Raw genomic sequence first — 18,542 nt, forward strand, 5'->3', positions numbered from 1 at the left:
GAGCTCTGCTGACTGTGTGGACCTATTGCCAAAACACTTCTGCTGCTGTTGATGGACACAGAGCAGAACAGAGGATCAGCCGAGCGGCACTTTTCTGGCTGAGACCATGCAGTGCAGTCTGGAGTGCAACCGGATGCTGAAATCAATGAGGATAAAGTCCGGTGTGTATGCTAGAAAAAAAACATAAAAACACAAAGTTGTGGTGCTTTCACTTACATCTTCAATTTCCTCTCTCTCTTTTTTTTTTTATTATCGTCAACTAATGATTAGTCTTAGTGTTATTATTTTTGTTGCTCAATGCTTGATAGCCATGGTAGCAGCATCTCTGCGGATGTCTGTCTCTTGCCTTTTCATCTAGTAACACCCTCAGGTCAAAAGTTTATAATGAGTTCAATACTTTATGACCAAACATAATGTAATATATAATGATAATCAACGCACCAGTCTCAGCAGTAATTTTTGTTTTGTAATAATTAGCAAATGTTAGCATGCATGACTCTTGTTCTGTCCTGAATCACTAAACATCAAGTCTGGCACAGTTAGTGTGGGTCAACTTCCTGTTAGTGCAGTGACACGTTGCTCTGGCTAGTTAACCAATAGCTTCCTGGCCGCCAACACCAGTTCTCAAATTAGAGGGGACTTTAGAAATGGTCTTGAACGTAGGTTAGCATGAACTTACATTTATATGTCAAAATATTTTGAAATCTTTTGCTAACTTATTGTCAAATTTCACTTTAACAAGAAACAAATTAGCCAAGACATTAACTGTTGAGGACACACTCAAGGACATATTAATCAATTTAGGCTAGATGTACTTGTACAAAAATAATTTCCAAAGTATGACTTTAAAGTGTAGTGGGCCTTTGTTGAAATGATTAATAAAGACATCATCCAGTTGGGCAGCAGAGGCAGTGAGGCATCACCTCCCACTTCCCTCCATTGTTTTCTCAACACAAGTGTCATGTTGGACTTGTGTTTGACTGCTGTGGTACACGGTTCAGCACAGACACTGGAATACTGAGTAGTTTTGATCCTGTTTGTGTAGAGAGCAAACAGTGATGAATCCTGTCAAAATATGTTTAATTAATAGTCACGTTTCTTAACCCACAGAGAGCACGGACACATCCAGAGTAAAACTATGTTTATTGAAATAGTTAAGAGAAGAGCTTTTGATTAGGAGCCGAGCTGAGGCAATTTCCTCATATAGAGAGAATCAAGCTAGAATCTCAGCACTGAGGATCTTCTCTGTGAGAGCGGAGAACGGCTTCTCACAGATTAAAAACATGTTGATCTTACACTCTACATAAACTGTGCACAATCAAACTCACATTTCAAAGTGTTTATGAACTCCTGTGTGTTAGTCAGCCAGGCTTAGAGAGGCTGTCAGAGGGGAAAGTTGATGGCAGGGCTGGTGGATCAACCACACCATACTAGGCTTCTGCTGTCAGCTTACTGGGCTGAAAACCAGTGAGGGGAAGTTTTTCTCTTCTTCTTTTTTTCTTCCCATTTTTCTTTCTTTTAAACTTTGACAGAAAAAAGTTTAATGTATCACTATAACTTCTTTTTGTCTTCTTTCTCTCTTATTTTTCAGCATTTTGTATAAAGAAACGACTGGAAATCAGGCAAAAATTGAAATAAAGATGCTGTTGAGGGGAGGATGAGATGCACATTAATATCAACAGGAGTCAAACATTTGTCACATGACATTGTTAACACATTGCACTGACAACATTAATGTGTGAATTCACTATTTAAACAGTATGGATCGCAATATATAGTGTGAACACAGGAAGCAGAGCACTGTGGGAGATATTTAGCTGTTTCTGTGTGAAAAAAACATCTGTTACTCCTGTCGTGTTTCTTTCCAGGAATGTAACTGATGAGTTCCTGCCGCACTGTATATTCACATACGTACAGTACATACACTTGATGTACAGTAAAATCACACATTGTCTGGTTTTAGGGTTATAATATGTTGCTGCGTGTCTGATGTTATTTGTGTGTGTCATTTGTGTAACTGGGAGTGAATTTCATTGGTCCTTTGTTGCTGTAAGAATGACAAAAGCTTTTATTACAAAAAGACACAATCTGGATCCAGACACAAACACACACACTCACACACATTTGTCGTAATACAAACATATGCCTTCCTTAAGCCCTTACCTTAACCTTAACCTTCACAAATAAATAACCCCAACCTATAGCCCTACCTAATTCTAACCTAAACCTTAACCAAGTCTTAACCATCAAACAGCCATACAGCCAACAGCCATAGAAAGACACACACATAAAACACACTATTATTATAGTTACCCAACACAAGTATCTCTTTTCATCATATGAGGAGATCCAGCTCCACTCTCTAATGATTCCAGAGGAATTAATAAGTTAATTATGTGTCTAAGCTTTTATTCAGCAGTGGGAGAGCCAGTTAACCTGCATGTCAACTTCAAGGGAGGGATATAATTAGGATAGATAGCCAGATGGGAGAGATGGAAAGAGATGAAAAGAGCGATCCATCAGGCGTTAAGCCCAGTGTCAGAAAGAAACAGACCCATCTAGTTTCATGTTCGTTCTCCAGATCTTGTAAACAGACTGTTTATTGCTGATCAAGAGCATTATATTGTTAAAAAAGTCTGGTGTATCCATAATACCACTATATAGCCACAATATGCACCGTAACTACAGGTGGCAATGTCAGACTGTCAGATGGTTGATCCACCACTAAACAACTATCGGATTGGTTGCCATGACAGTTTGGACAGACTGTTCATGGTCCCCAGATGATAATGGTGAATGCCTAAATTTTCCTTTAGCGCCACCATGAGGTTGACATTTGTAGTTGACAAACAGGTCCCTTCCAAGATGAATTGCTTTAGTGATTCCCTGACTTATCATCTAACAACATAATCAGGTTAAAAGTTATATTTTGTCTGGTTTATCAGGTGGCATTCCTGGGTTGATTTGTGTATACTGCTCTCTTTCCTTGTGTTTCTTGTCTATATCTACTCTTTAATCACTAAAAGGTAACAGTTGGTTGATACATTAGTTTTCTACGTAAAGGAAAATTCCAAAGTCATACCTAAAAAAAGAAATCATTTGTTTAATACTTAGCTAATTAGCAAATGTTAGCATGGTAACAAGCTAAACTTAAATGGTGAGGATGGCAAACATACCTGCTTAACATCAGCATGTTAGCATTGTCATTGTGAACACGTTAGCATGTTGATGTTAGTTAAAGTCGACTATTAGTCTTGTTGCAGTAATGGCTATGTGTTTGTGTGCTGTATGTGTATACGTTCCTTATTGATGGCAAAATATCAACAGGAATCTACAGGAAATGATTCATGTCAGATTTATATCAGAAGAGTTCATGTTTAGTCACTGAACTGAAGATGAAAGTGAGAAGAAAGTAGCGGTATTCATGTCTCATAGCCTTTTCATGTAAGTTGAACATAGTCAAAGTGTCATCCTTGTTTGTGTGTTTTCAGTCTTTTCCAGGTAACAGTAATGCAGACAGTGTGGTTCAGTACAAACTGCAGCAGCCGGCGATCGCTCGCTTCCTCCGACTCATTCCTCTGGACTGGAACCCCAGCGGGCGGATCGGACTCAGGCTGGAGACTTACGGATGTCCTTATAGTAAGTCTGATCTTATTTATTGGAGTGACTATCAGTAAATTAAGGTAAGTAAAGGTAATGTATATGAATGTATAACTGCTAGCTAGCCACATTATTTTTAATTGATTAATTAATTGAAGAGAAAGTTACCAATTCAATAGACATCAAATGCCAAACTACTGTTAATAGTAACAGGATTTCCATACATCTGTGTGTGTGTGTGTGTGTGTGTGTGTGTGTGTGTGTGTGTGTTGTGTGTGTGTGTGTGTGTGTGTGTGTGTGTGTGTGTGTGCGTGCTTCATATGGTGGACTTTTAATTGGCTTGATTCCCACTTTAATAATTACAGTGATGCTTTGTATCCTCTGGATACTGTATAATGATTTAGAGCCTTATGTTCACTTGTTTCTTGATTTTCACACAGTATAACCTTCTTATTTTCATAATGTTGAATTATCGGTTTACATTGTGTTTTTACATCATTACATTAGCACATCATCTGTCATGCCTTTTCCTTTCGGTGTCATTTTGGTGTGTCTTCCGTATTTCCATACACCAAGAAACACAAAGGTTTACTGCCAACTCTTGACACTTTCTCCACATTTTAATTCCCACCTCTGTAATCAACACTGACAGCCATCGTGTTTCACACCTTTCTCCCCTAAGCCAGGAAACACACTGTGTCAACAGTTTAATTGGTTGCATTTCCATTTTGAGTATTTTACAACAGATTTGATGTATTAACTCTGGCATCGACACAATGAAAATAAACCCACATCACACAGTTTTTTCAGCCACAAAAACATATGTTTAACTCATTCACCTTCTTTTAATATCACTACTACTCCCAGTGGAAAAATCAGTTTCTCAATTGTATCCATCAACCTTTTGCTTTTAAAGTTAAAATGACCACATTTCACACCCTCTGTTGTCTTTTTATGCTAAACAAAAAACATGCAGTCACTTTAATTTGTTGAGCAAAGATCAAAAGCTGTGTCACAGATGAATGGCACAAAAATATGAAATATATCTACTGTAACACAAATTTAAGACTATTCTCACATCATTATGTCAGTAGTTTTGCAATTTGATCGGACAATTGACTGAACCTTCTAACCTTATGTGTATATGTACAATATGTGTGTATCTATATATGATTTTTCTTTAAACAACATATTCATTAGCCAAAAATCCTGCTCCGTGTGAAAGGGCCTGATAAATGTAGGATTCAGTTACTTTGCAGTTGTGCCACAAATCTTCACTCAGTTATACCGTTGCATCATTGCACATGTAGTAGCACGTATTTGTATCTGCAGTCAACAGGAACTGCACTGTTTACAAAAATGCTCTGATGTAGACTTGTTGGAGGGTGTGTGTTCTCGTGTTTGAGGCTCTGTGTTGATTTGGAAATTTAAATCGATGTTTAAGTCACTCGCTGCTCTTTTAGGATTCACAAGGTTCACAGTTGGGAAGTAATCTCTTGCTCACACACACACACACACACACACACACACACACACACACACACACACACACTGACTGCTCACCTCATCTCAAATCCCCAGCTAAAGGAGGGTACTACATTTTTATTTTATGTGCTGAACAGAATACAGATCCAGTTCTACCTCAGAGATTCTCCCTCATCAACAAAACACTGTATCACAATAACAGACAAAACTTTCCAGGTGTGCATGTTCCTTGTGTTGGAAGAGAGACGCATTTCCTGGTCTTTGAGACTCCCATATACCATACCTGATACATACCCACAATGTCCTGATGGCCGTCTTCCTGTTTTGTTTTCCAGCCTCTGATATGGTGAGTTTTGACAGTGGCAGCAGTGGCCTGGTGTACAGGTTCAGTCCCGGCCCGAGGAAAACGTTCAGAGAAGTCGTCTCACTGAAGTTTAAAACCCTGAAGAATGCTGGGATGCTGCTCCACGCAGAGGGACGAGAAGGCCTCAGCCTCAGTCTGGAGTTAGAGAGAGGAAAGCTACAGCTGCTGCTCAGACAAGGTCCAACATACCAGACACTGACATCTACTGACATCTATATATACATATCTGCTGCACTGGAGAATAACATGAGAATCTGTATAGAGACCAGGTTTATCGGTAGAAGGATAGTGGGAGATAAAGGTACCTAAACCAAGTCTACCATTATTAGGAGAAATGCCGAGTTTAAGAAGATTTATATTGTTGACATTTTCAGAAAAAACAGGAAAATGTTGCAGAAAAACACATGAATGTCATTTCCATCTGTGTCATCCACCAGACATTTCTGCTGTTCTCCAGTAAAAACCTTCAGCTGAAACAGTTTGATCAACAATAACACATTTTATTTCTTGTAATATGTGAATTACTTGATGGTTATATTGGCACAAAAATATCTGTATCAGGCCTAGGACAATATGAACCCTCTGGAATAACTTTAGACTGGTTTTGGTTGGGTGAGGTGGCCGGCACGCACGCCACCACATGATTGGTTTTTAAATCTTGGCTCACACTCTGCTGCTGCATCTCTGTCTAGTTACAGCTGTGATGGATGGTTCCCGTTTACTGTAGCATGTGTTAGGGCTGGGCTCTGAGAGACTACATGCATGGCTTACTGTCTCTACAGAGTTGTGTGTGTATGTGTGTGTGTGTGTGTGTGTGTGTAAGTGTGTGTGTAAACGGGGTTAAACCAGAGGTTGTCAGGCTGCCATGCTGAATCATCACCATATGGCTCTTCTCTTTGCCTCCTCCTCTCTCTCTTTCTCCGTTTCACATCTTTCAAACCACTCCTTCCTCCATCTGCTTCTCCCCTTCCTCCCTTCTTCCCTCATCCATCTTTCTACCCTTCCTCCAACCGTATCCAACTTCTTGTAACTCTTGCAGAAAGACCTACAAAGTCCTGTAAAGACAGACAGCAGCACATTAAAGTGATAGTCCGGGTTATTTGATGTGGGATTGTGTGAAGTAGTTATACATAGTCAGTGTATTAGCTGCAGCAGATTTGGATGGGCACCCTCTCAGTTTGGAAGGGCAGGCAGGAGTACCGGCACAGAAGCGGATGATGTACTGGTGTGACCACAGAAAAAAGCCAATATCAGTTGACGTGTACGCCATATTACAACGCAGATCAGTTATATGTAGCTATGCATAGGAATATGGTAGTGCAACAGTTGAGAAAAGGTTGTTCCAAAGGAAAGGGCTGTTTGTCTGCAATATAAAGGGGTAAAAATATTAAAAATATAGCGTACACCTAAACTGATATTGGCTTTTTTGAGTGGATATTCTTTTAAAGTGGATAAAAGAATAAATACACTGACTATAGATAAGTAGTCAACCTCACACAACCCTCAAGTGACCCGAAACTATCCCTTTAAGGGAAAGGACATGCATCTTGAAGAGAGACCACACCTACACATACTAATCATGTTTCCTTGTACCAGCTCTTTAACTCTCTTTTGGTATATGCCAAATATATGTACTGTATATATGTCAAAAAATGACTTAAGTATGTTTTAATATCAAAGTTCCTATTTTTTCTCTTCCTGTAAGACATTAAATGCTTTTAATATCTTATCTTCAACTTGGGGGCATATAGAGAAATGTATAAAACTAGCAGCAGAGCGTTATCATGGGTCAGGTGTCTGTGTTTGGAGATTAGTTGGCCGAAACGTTGTTGACATTTTCAAAAGAGCACGGTGGTTAGGTCTAATTTATTCATGTCTCTCCTGTCCTCATCCCGATTTCACTGCAGCACTGCTGTATTCGCTAAACCACACCCACATATGAGTGAGCCAATCAAACCGGAAAGATTCAATTTAAATCCCTCTCATAACTACAATCTGCACACATCTTCTGATTCCTGTGGAGATATGTCACAGAGAGAGTCTGTGTCAGCGTAAACAAAACCAAATGTCAGTGTTCCACCATGAAGAAGACTGTGCCATGTTACAGTACAGCCAGCCTTTCCTTTTGCTTGACTCCAGTTACTTTATTTATTTCATATCAGAAGAGGCCTTTTGCCCTTTTCAGCTTTTCACTCCCCATCTTTCTGTCTTGTGATTTCTGTTTTTCTCTCATGACATTGTTGTGTGTTTTTGTCTCTTTGCAATTCTTCACACTTTTCTCCTCTGTTTTCATGGTCAGATGCCCTTCATCTTTGTTCTCTCATTATTTGTCTCCACCTTCCTCTTTGTCTTCCTCGCTCTGTGTATCCCCCACCCCCTCCCTCTCTCTTTTTCTCCACATTGGCTTTTTAGGTTACTGATTGTGTAATTTAAGTCATCTGCTGTGTGCACTGACCCTGAGCTCATGCATGGCCTGCTCTGCTCCGCTCTGTTAACACTAACACATCCAGGCCCGAACATATTGCGGTTTGCTTTATGAGGCAACTCTGAGAAACCGCCCTGCACAGAAACAGAAACAGCAGCTCTGTCCCGGAAAACAGAGAAACCAAAGCACTGACAAAAAAACTGACGGATGAAACAGTTTTAAGTCAGAGCTTGACTCTTGTGCAGTTCAGTTTTGTCTCGTCATGTTTAGTAAACTGTTAAGTGAGGTGAAGTTCGTTGTCAACATTTACATACCTTCGTTTATGTTGTCATTTTTTCACCAAATTTTTCCAAGTGAGATGCCTTTTTAAAGAGCCGCAGGGTCTCTAAATAAAAGTCCTGTTGGAGAATTGTTCTTCTTTTATTCTGTTTGCTTCAGCCTTGTGTCCACAAATCAAACCAAAATCTAAATCGTCTTTTTTTTTTTTTTTACATGATCTTTACTCAGTGATAATTTTAGAGAATCCAGTCCAGTAACTAAATTGCAGAAGCTTTTCACTGCAAACATTAAACACAGCTCAGACTGCTTGTTGCTGTCTAAACAGCTAGAATAAACATGCTGGTTTTTAAGATTTATGTCTGCTGTTCAAAACCATCCCCTTCCCTCTCTGCTTTACATTCATCAAAATGTCAGGTCGGTATATTGTGTCTCTGTTGGCTCATAACTCAGCCAGTCCTTTCCTGTTACCTCAGTAATTTTAGGGTCCTGCTCCAGTGCTTGATGTTAGCTGTAAGCCTAGGCACTGCTTTGATTAAAGGTGTAATGAAAAATAACTTTTTTGAATTAAAATTTACAAAAATGACTAGACCTATTTTATGCACTGACATTGTCCCAAATGTTTCCAGCAGTTACAGAAATCTGTAATTTTAATCAAGGTAACGGTCCGTTTCATTTGGTGTGTGTCAGCATTTGTGGTTTCCTGACAGAAGCAGTCAAAACATAGTTTGAGTTTTAGGTTTAAGCCCTATTTTTTATAATATACTGTTTAGATCTTGGTTGTTTTTACATTATATATTTTAACTGGATTAACAATTTTAGTCATTGGACGTCTGGAGTTATCAGAGAAAGAAACTGAGCAAACGCTAGCAGTAGCTCGCAGTTTAAAAATGATGTTTGGAGCTGATTACAGCAACCATCGATAAAGGCCACTGTCTTCCTGTGTAATCAGATCTAGTGAACAGCTTTAATGAAATTGTAGACAGGATATAATACTGTGCTACTTTGGAGAGAAAAAGCAGAGAGTGTTCAGCAGAGGCAAACACGTCCAGTCTGACCCGCCTCAACATAAAAAATGTTGTAGTCATTAGCAGCTTTTTATCCGCTATTTATTTTTCGATTTTGCTGAACGTGCTCGCTCTCATTCAGCAGTACACTTCCTCGTATCGTCTTACACATCCTGATTCACAACTACAGTCTGACTTTGGGCCACTTTAGTGAGGAGCTAGTAAGACCAATACCTTGAAAACATACCACACTGAAATTCCTGTGCACATTCATGCTCTGAAGATTAAACATGTCTTGATTTTTTAAGACCCCATGACTTTCCCTCTGTGCCAATAGCACACTAATCTTTACATTTTTCGTATCTGCTGACCCGTTGCTTGTTATTATTTTCTGTGCACATTCATGCTCCCATCAGGAAGTGATCTATTGATTTTTGATGACCCCCATCTCAATTCATATAACAGTCATGCTCAAGGACTCACTGACAGTAGCTTTTACACAGGGGACACAGTTGCTGTTTCATATTCCACACCACACTTTTTCCTCACATGGTCCAAAAAAAATAAAACTGACTGCCTGCCCAGTCATAAACCTACATGTTTGATCATTGCTGCTTAAGAAAAGATTAATTTCTTCTCGTCAACACTTCTAAAAACTACAGAGGAAAATAAAGACAAACGGCAACAACGAAAGGGAATGAGAGAGAAAGAGAGAGAGAGAGCACTGTATATTAATATAATTTTCTATTTGCCTTCCCACTGATCTCTCATATTGATTCCTTCTTTCTCTTCTCAGCCATTCACCAAGTAATCAAATCATCCATCCAATGAAACACACAATCAGAAAGTCTTCTCTGTCTCTTCTCCATCTCCAATAACATAATAACTATTCAATGAATCAGTGCTAATAAAGCGATCTTATGTGTTTTTAAGTCTTTCCATCCTTCCTCTCATATTGATTGCACTGTCTCTTTCCACTCGCCCAGACTGTGATCAAATAACTCGTCACAATGATTGTGTTGACAGGACAGGCTTCCACTTCATCATGACGTGCACATCTTAACTGAGTTTCTTCGGATGAAGTTATTTTTCTCACCCAAGCAGCAAATATATATGATCTCACGAAAAACTGGCTGAAATATCAAATATACATTTGTCCATCATCTTCCAAACTGTCTGTGTTTGTCTCTCTGAAGCTGGAATTGTCTCTCCCTGAAGAATATCTAATACATTTTTAATGACTGACTGTTTTCAGCTCTTTCTACAGTTCCTTTTCTCAGCAGAAGAACAAAGTTTTTTTTTTTTTTTTTTGTCGGATGCAGAAATGTATCCACTAATTTGGACCTGCTGGTGCTCATCTATCATTAATGATGTCTCACTATGTTTCCTCTGCAGTTTTTCAGATTAGCCTTCATCACATATTTGCCTTCAGTTCTCAAACTCAAATATGCAGACATCCAGTAGTCCCCTATGAGATAAGGAACGGTGACCTCAGTGTGATCCTCTCTGTGGGATGCTGAAAAAATTTTAAGTATTCATAACAGTAAAGAGGCTTTTATTGGGCTGGTCTTCACTTCTCGCCGGGTCAGATAAAACAACGAGAAACAATCTTAATAGTGAGATCAGAAAATCCTGTTTTTATATCAGCTTCACCCCGCTGACTGCTCTCTCCTCCTCCACCTCCTCTGTTTCAGGTGGGACTTCATCCTTTGAGCCCCGGCGCCTTGCCTCGCTGGGCAGCCTGTTAGATGATCAGTATTGGCATCATGTAGTACTGGAGAGACACAGCTCTCACCTCAACCTCACTGTGGACAAACACATGGAGAGGGTTCAAATCCCTGCAGAGTTCAACCACTGGGACATCGAACAGGTGTTGTGAAACAGAATACAGATACATACTGCACAATACTTTTTAAGGAATCCAAAGAACTATTAAAGTTTAAAACTACTGTAGCTACAGTACATTATAATCGTAGATATTGTTCTTATGTTAATGCATGAGCATGTAATCCTCTGTGTTATTGTGCCCATACAGCTGAGTGTAGGGGGAGTCCAGAGCCTCACTTCTCAGAAACCATTCATCTCAAAGAGGACCTTCCACGGCTGCCTGGAAAACCTGCTCTTCAACAACCTCAACCTAATAGAACGAGCTAAACACAACGACCACCAAGTTACACTTATGGTAAGTTCATTTAGCTAAACATGGGGTTGTCTAGACAATGTAGGTGACAAAATGTTGGTGTTTACCCTGTGTGGACTCACAGTGGTACAGTATAGTATCCTATACTGAAGTATTTACTGCGATGCAATGTCTGTCTATCCAGCATGAATAGAGAAAAGCAGCTTTGTGTTTTTAAAGTTAAGCTTTCTCTAATGCTCTTGGCTGTTCGGCTTTTGTGTGAGAGAGTGCAGCATCAATCACTGGAGAAGGGCCGATGAAACCAAAATCTGCAAGTCTGTCTCAGAGTGTGGCTGTCGATAAAATTCAGTGACACAATATTCTGTTCAGTGTTTTTTGAAGCTTTTTTTGTGACTTGTTTACTAACTACTAAACAATTATCTATAACCAGTGCATTACATAACCACAGAGCAGCATGTATACTGTAAATTTTATTGTTTACAATTGTCTTTGGTTTCTTCAGTTTTATTTAGCTTTGGGTTGTATTTGGCTTATTTATCTGTTTTTTTTATTGGCCACTCCTGTAGGAATGCCCCTGGTGTGTATGTGTTAGATTCCCCTTGGACCCACTGGAATTCAATCTTAGTGGTGAAATATTGGCTTTACCACTCAGCCGCTGGCAGGTTAATAAAGGGCACAGGAGTGTAGACAGTTAGATTCTCACTAATACCTCCTCATCTTGGCCATTAGGACCTTCAGATGATTCTACATTCACAATGAGTGGAGCGAGCTCATCATGTAGAGGCTGTGAAGCGTTTCTGCAGGGAGTAATAAACGCTCTCTCATTACAGTAAAGATCCAGAATGCAGAAAGAAAAAAACATGAATTCTCAGTAAAGAGGTACACAGATTCACATGCATGGCTGAAGATCTAATAGAGGCCATTTTGTAATGATGCTATGGCTCTTAAGGTTCCTTGCCACAAAGTTATGGTCCAGTTTAATACAGGGACTAAATAGTATTTCATGTGGCTCTGCAAGGGGAGGAATTAGTACAAAGAAAATAGATGTATATGGAGAAGGGTTGGTGTGTTGGTGCTGGAGTCTTATGGCTTTTCAGGGTTTTTAAGGTAACTTTTTACTTTGTGTTGTGGGGTAGCACATCCCACTCCAACATGAATTATTGTACATCACTTTAACTTCACCACAAAGGGCTTTTAGATGATAGCAGGCTGATGTTCCCAGAAGAGAGCTGGGACTGTAATATATTACTGCTGCAGCTTTAGCAATGGGCCTGGAGTCATTACCACTACTCAAAACAATAGACTGTAACAGAGATGTCAAGATATAGCAGGTCTGGGCACATTGTCTGCTCTCCCTCTTTCATTTTCAGTCTTTATCTCTCTTACATCCAAGCTAGGTGACTTTGGTATTTTCAGTTTTCTTTCCTAGTCTTATCCTAAGCTTTGCTGTTATCATTATGGTAATACTGATGTCCTCTTTAAGGAGACTTGCTGATGAGATCACTGCGACATGAGGTCACACCGACACGCCCTCTGCAACTGATTAATATTCATGTTTCATGTTGTTTTATCTCTCTAATAATCATTTTCCTGTCTCACTTCCTCTCTCTCTCTCTCTCTCTCTCTCTCAACTCTGCATCTCTCCATCTCAGGGCAACGTGACCTTTTCTTGTGCTGAGCCAGTTTCCGTCGCAGTGACGTTCCCCGGCCCCCAGAGCTTCCTCCAGTTGCCGGGTGCGACGGCATCCTCTTCAGGGGACGTGTCTGTTGGATTACAATTCAGGACGTGGAACAAGGCGGGGCTTCTGCTCACCTTTGACCTCCCTCAGCAAGGGGGAGTGGTATGGCTGTACCTGAGTGAAGCCATGCTCCGGCTACAGATCCACAAGGCTGGCAGGGCACTGCTGGAGCTAAGTGCAGGTAAGGTAGCGACACCCAGAACCTTAATCCATCATCCCCGTAACCATTAGCAGTTTAATTAGTGATTACTCTTATGGAGTATTGCTGTTTCAAGCCTTATGAGAGTTATACCCCATAGTTTCATGTTAACCTTAAAATGAATGAAGCCAGTGACACAGAGGATGCAGGAGGTAGATGCTTTGTCTGGGCAAATTATTTTTTGGTCTTGCCTCATAATATTCTTCTAAATAGTGTTTCATTGTGAGAAAGACATGATTTACAAGCTGTTTCCAAATAGCAACATGGTGCCTGTGTGGCAGGCTGTGGAGTGATCGGATATCTAATTTGGTCATTACTACATGAATGCCCATGCTTGCCCTTTCCTCCTTGGAACAAAAATGCTCTTGCAACATCTGCTGCAGGTCTTAATGGCTCCATGTGCAGCCATGAACACCTGAGAAAAAAAAACAAATCTAATTTCCCACAGCAGTGTGTGTTAATGAGGTTTTGGTTTCCCAGGTTCTGCTCTGAATGATGGTCAGTGGCATTCAGTGGAGCTGAACTCCAGAGAAGGACGTCTGACCATCGCTGTGGATAAAGAGGAAGGAGGCTCCGCTCACGCCAGCCCCTCGTTTCCTGTCGCCGTTGAAAGTCACCTCTTCTTTGGTGGTAAGTGTAAAATAGGTCAGCTATATCTTTGTGAACAATTCAAATCTGCCACGCGTCAAACAGCCAAATGGAAGCTGCTCGACACTAGACTGGGTATAACATATAGATATTTCTCAGCCAGAATATTTACAGTAAATGTCCCAGTTTATCATTAAATATCCATCAGTATCAGCTAACAGTTGTCATGTGCGCTCCATCCAACTGATCTAACTCCTCTCTCTTCTGTTCAGGTTGTCCTGCTGTAGACGACAGTCAGGAATGCAGAAACCCTTTTAACGTCTTCCAGGGCTGCATGCGTCTCTTAACTGTGGACAACAGAAACGTGGACCTGATCATGGTGCAGCAAAAGCAGCTGGGAAACTACAGCAACCTGCAGATTGACATGTGTGGAATTATCGACAGGTCAGTTTCCAAAAAACAGTTCAATAATATTCAGTGTGTTAAGGCACATTTTTGTTATTTTTCTATTACAGCTGATATAAGCTTTCCCTCATGTTCTGCACAGCATGAGCTTTTTCACATCAGTTTAGTTTCCGTGATGAGTACATTCACTCGTGGAGGTGACAGAAATAATAAATGGCTTACTTTGACAGAGGAATTATTGACCCGTTTCAAACCATGTTGACCTCCGAGGGAAGCAACAAGCAGTCACAAAGGTTCCAGGTGAAACTGTTTTATGAGGATGAATGAATTTTGCTCTGCCGTTTGCTGGTCACCAGGCAAAGATAATGTACCTCTGTTCTTAAGTGCCCCAATTAAGAAATCTCCTACCAGGAGTGGGATTTGAACCCACGAGGACTTTGTGTCCATTGCATCTTGAGTGCAACGCCTTAACCACTCGGCCATCCTGGTGAGATACACAAAGAGACGAAAAACTAGATTTTGCAGATAAAGAAAAAAAACTGCACGTACCTGAAACTACAGGTCAATATTTGATTGGATTTTAGGCTCTTAACTACAGTGAAAATGTTCAATAGAAAAATTACGAGGAGTGAGATCTGGCAGCATCTGTCTGACATTCAGTTAATGCATTCATTCAGTTAATGCATTCATTCATTGTTACTCCCTGTAATTAAAATTCAGCTACCAGGAGTGGGGCTTGAACCCACGAGAACTTTTGTGTCCATTGCATCTTAAGTGCAACGCCTTAACCACTCGGCCATCCTGGTGACATCAACAAAAAAAAACAACTTTTTGATGATAAAGAGGCAACAAATGTGAGTAACTGAAAAGGGGTGACAGTGCACTGAATGGTTTGATGAAAGTGAATCATGTGCTGTGGCGTTCAGTCACCAGATCCCAATCTAGTTTTAACCTATGAGAGATTTTGGCCCGACATGTTAGACAGCACTTTCTGCCACCTTCATTAAAGCACCAAATGAGGGAATATCTTTTGGAATTTGTAGCATCACAGCACCACTTTATGTTGGTTTTTCCATCTGTATCTTAAAGAGAACCATCTACCAGGAGTGGGATTTGAACCCACGAGGACTTTGTGTCCATTGCATCTTGAGTGCAACGCCTTAACCACTCGGCCATCCTGGTGACATAAGCAAACAGGTCAAAAACCATCTTTTGCCAAATAAAGAGGAAACAACTGAGTCCCTGAAACTAGAAGTCAATATTTGATTGGATTTTAGGCTCAATGTCTAAACTACAGAGTAAGCAAGTGAAAGCCTTCATTAGAAAAGTATGAGTAAGAGTGAGATCTGACACCATGAGGACATTTGTCCGTTGGTTCATAAGACAAACACCTCAACCACTCAGCCATCCTCGTGACTGCAGTTTTTAGCTTTCATTGTTAAAGAAAAATATAACTGCGGTCTCTCTTATATGTCAGTTAACACAGTTGTCTTTGCATGTTGATTTTAAAAAACAAATAATTTTCCTTTATTGTTGATATTTTTCTTGAGATGCATATGGCATTGTTGCTGCTTTGCTAGTACCTCTGATGTAGCTCTCATATAATATATTGTGATAAGTTAATGCATTAAATATATATATATATATATATATATATAAAATACATAGTTATACATATAACAAAAGTGATTGTCCCAGTAATTGAAAACCATCTACCAGGAGTGGGATTCGAACCCACGAGGACTTCTGCGTCCATTGCATCTTAAGTGCAACGCCTTAACCACTCGGCCATCCTGGTGACATAAATCAATAAAAAAAAAAACTTTTGACGATAAAGATGGAATAACTGTTAGAACCTGAAATTACAAGTTATTATTTGATTGGATTTTAGTCTCAGTGTCTAAACTACGGAGTAACCAAGTGAAAGCCTTCAATAGAAAAATTATTGGGAGTGAGATCTGACACCATGAGGACATTTGTCCATTGGTCCTTAAGACAAATGCCTCCATTCATAGGGTATGACGGGTCAGTGAATGGTTTAATTAGAATGAAAATGAGGTTAATTATATGCATTGATGTTCACAGTCTCCAGATGTAAACCTAGTTGAACACAAGTTGGAGATTTTGGACCGACGTGTTAGATAGCGCTCTCGACCACCAACTGAGGGAACATTCATCCTCCAGTAGAGTTCAGCAACTTATACAAGGAGCATTGGAGCTGCTCTGGCAGCACATGGTGGCACAACATCTTACCATGAAAGTTGGAGTTGTTTTTTCTTTAATTTCTTTTTTAACACAATTTTTTAAAGCAACTTTTTTGTAGATCATTTTTCTTCCCTTCTCTCTCTGCTGGCAGAGTAGTTTAAAAGTGAGCTGAAGCTGGGGGACATTTGAGAAACAGAGACTGAACCATGTAGGACACACACAGACTGATACACACAAAGAATCATAAGATATCATATCTATTATTTCACATTATCACAGTACCTCCTCTGGGAAATACAGAATTATTGTTCAGTGGAGACCAGTGGTGTGACAATTGTATTCTTGCTGATTTCTGTTCCACTTGGACTTCTGCTCTGTTCCTACTAGAACCCACCAGTCATGAACAACTTGCAAGATGGACAAAAGGCTGGAAGTCAGATTATAGAGTTTTTTTAGAGGCTTTGATTGGCACCTTGATCCATATATCAGTATTAATGCAAATATAAAGAATGTCAAGTTATAATGTCAGTTATGTAAATGTCATTTCAGTCATCTCGGAGGCAGAGGGAGAGATAAAGATATGTTGGTGGAAAGGTGGGCTCGGGGCCTTTAATTATGCAAACATCATAGCACTAACATCGACAGGAAGAGAAACAAAAAACATTTTCAACCTATAAAACAGAAGACAGGAACACAAGAGGTGTGTTTGTGTCTATCTGATGTTTGTGTCCAATGACATGAGACGCAGAAAAGATGTGCTTCTTCTCCCATTGTAGAAACAATCACAAGTAAGACATTCACGTAAAATTTTAATGGTCAAACTGATCATCACCTTTGAAGTTGATTTATTTACACGTTCAGCAGATACAGAGTCATTTGGACTCACGTTTGTGTTTGTGTCCATCTGATAAATGCAGGTCCAACATTCACTCTCCTTTTAGCTCAGTGTTTTGGTCTCCACCAGCTCTTGAGGGAAATATCTGGCTCGTCAGCTGCTTAATGCTCCGCTATGTTCACCAGCTAGTCTCTAACGTTGTGTGTCTACGGTGTGCGGCTGAGCAGGTGGTGTGCAGTAGATTTGCTGTTGTTTTTCACTGCCTGCTGTGGCTGGAAATGAGGCTGATGACAGCAGTGAGAGTGAAACAAATCAGTAAAGAAACAGTAAAACCGAAAGTCGCTATAAAGCTCTGTAGAGCTTAAATACAAGTAGCCATGTGACCAATTGTTAATATAAAGATATTGATTATGTCTTCTATGATTTTTTTTAAACTTATGATTAGATTTTAAATACTATCTAATGCGATTGGCACTTGTGTTTCAGCAAAATTCATGTAAGTCAAAGAGTGAACAGAGAGCTGAACTGAAATGAAATGATGTATAGATCGAGTTTAGACCTCATGATAAATATTTTGGGTGTAATTCATGGATGGTAAGATGATAAATGACAGTCAGTGACAGCGCAGGATCAGAGCAATAACTTCAAGCTCAGCAGATGAGCGAGGCAGAGGGAGGAGGGAGGGAGAGAGAACAGTCACGGCAAATAGCAGCACAATTAATGAGACAATTACAACAATTATACACTCGCCTCTAGGGCATAGCACACACACAGTCAAACACACACACACACACACAGCATATTGTGTGTAAGCACTACCATAAACACCAACATTGAACCGACCACATATCTTTGGTAGATAAAGAGAATCTGCTCCAGTGATTTTAATTAAAATGTCTCCCTTTCTCTGCATTCATTAGATTATTAAATCAGTACAATGCAGTTCTTGCACGGATCTGACTGATCACTGAAACAAACCTACAAAAAAAATCCTGTTTTCCAGTAAAGACGAAAAAAAAAAAATCTACCCCATATTCTCCGAGTGTAATCCTGCTGATTGAATTTTGGTCCCATGAGATGTAAAGTCAGGTGGAAAATGGACTCACGACACGGCTTCTATTTGTGGCAGTACTTCAGACCAGGTTATTATATCTGCAGTGGTGTGTATGGGTGTGTTTGGGTGTGTTGCCGGTACCAAAGAGTACAATTATCCAATGCAAACACTCCATTAACAGCACCTATGGAACAAGGAGCCTCTTTACTATATCATCGGA

At 39.9% G+C, this 18,542-nt stretch overlaps 1 protein-coding gene and 4 non-coding genes across 5 annotated transcripts in view; 1 reads left to right on the forward strand and 4 right to left on the reverse strand.

Moving 5' to 3' along the window:
* The window catches only part of LOC130178811 (contactin-associated protein-like 4), a 102,247-nt gene that overhangs the window by 43,713 nt on the left and 39,992 nt on the right, over positions 1-18,542 (forward strand). The window contains exons 5-11 of the mRNA XM_056391309.1: positions 3,492-3,639; positions 5,421-5,627; positions 10,852-11,027; positions 11,193-11,339; positions 12,950-13,217; positions 13,716-13,865; positions 14,096-14,267. Coding sequence (XP_056247284.1) covers positions 3,492-3,639; positions 5,421-5,627; positions 10,852-11,027; positions 11,193-11,339; positions 12,950-13,217; positions 13,716-13,865; positions 14,096-14,267 — 1,268 coding nt within the window. The remainder of the gene's footprint in view (positions 1-3,491; positions 3,640-5,420; positions 5,628-10,851; positions 11,028-11,192; positions 11,340-12,949; positions 13,218-13,715; positions 13,866-14,095; positions 14,268-18,542) is intronic.
* trnal-caa (transfer RNA leucine (anticodon CAA)) lies at positions 14,634-14,717 on the reverse strand. The gene has a single exon. It is a non-coding gene; the product is annotated as a tRNA-Leu (tRNA).
* Positions 14,950-15,034, reverse strand: trnal-uaa (transfer RNA leucine (anticodon UAA)). The gene has a single exon. It is a non-coding gene; the product is annotated as a tRNA-Leu (tRNA).
* Positions 15,327-15,410, reverse strand: trnal-caa (transfer RNA leucine (anticodon CAA)). The gene has a single exon. It is a non-coding gene; the product is annotated as a tRNA-Leu (tRNA).
* Positions 15,942-16,026, reverse strand: trnal-uaa (transfer RNA leucine (anticodon UAA)). Its single transcript has one exon. It is a non-coding gene; the product is annotated as a tRNA-Leu (tRNA).

This window comes from Seriola aureovittata, chromosome 12 (assembly GCF_021018895.1).
Source record: "Seriola aureovittata isolate HTS-2021-v1 ecotype China chromosome 12, ASM2101889v1, whole genome shotgun sequence".
In the NCBI taxonomy this organism is placed as follows: domain Eukaryota; kingdom Metazoa; phylum Chordata; class Actinopteri; order Carangiformes; family Carangidae; genus Seriola; species Seriola aureovittata.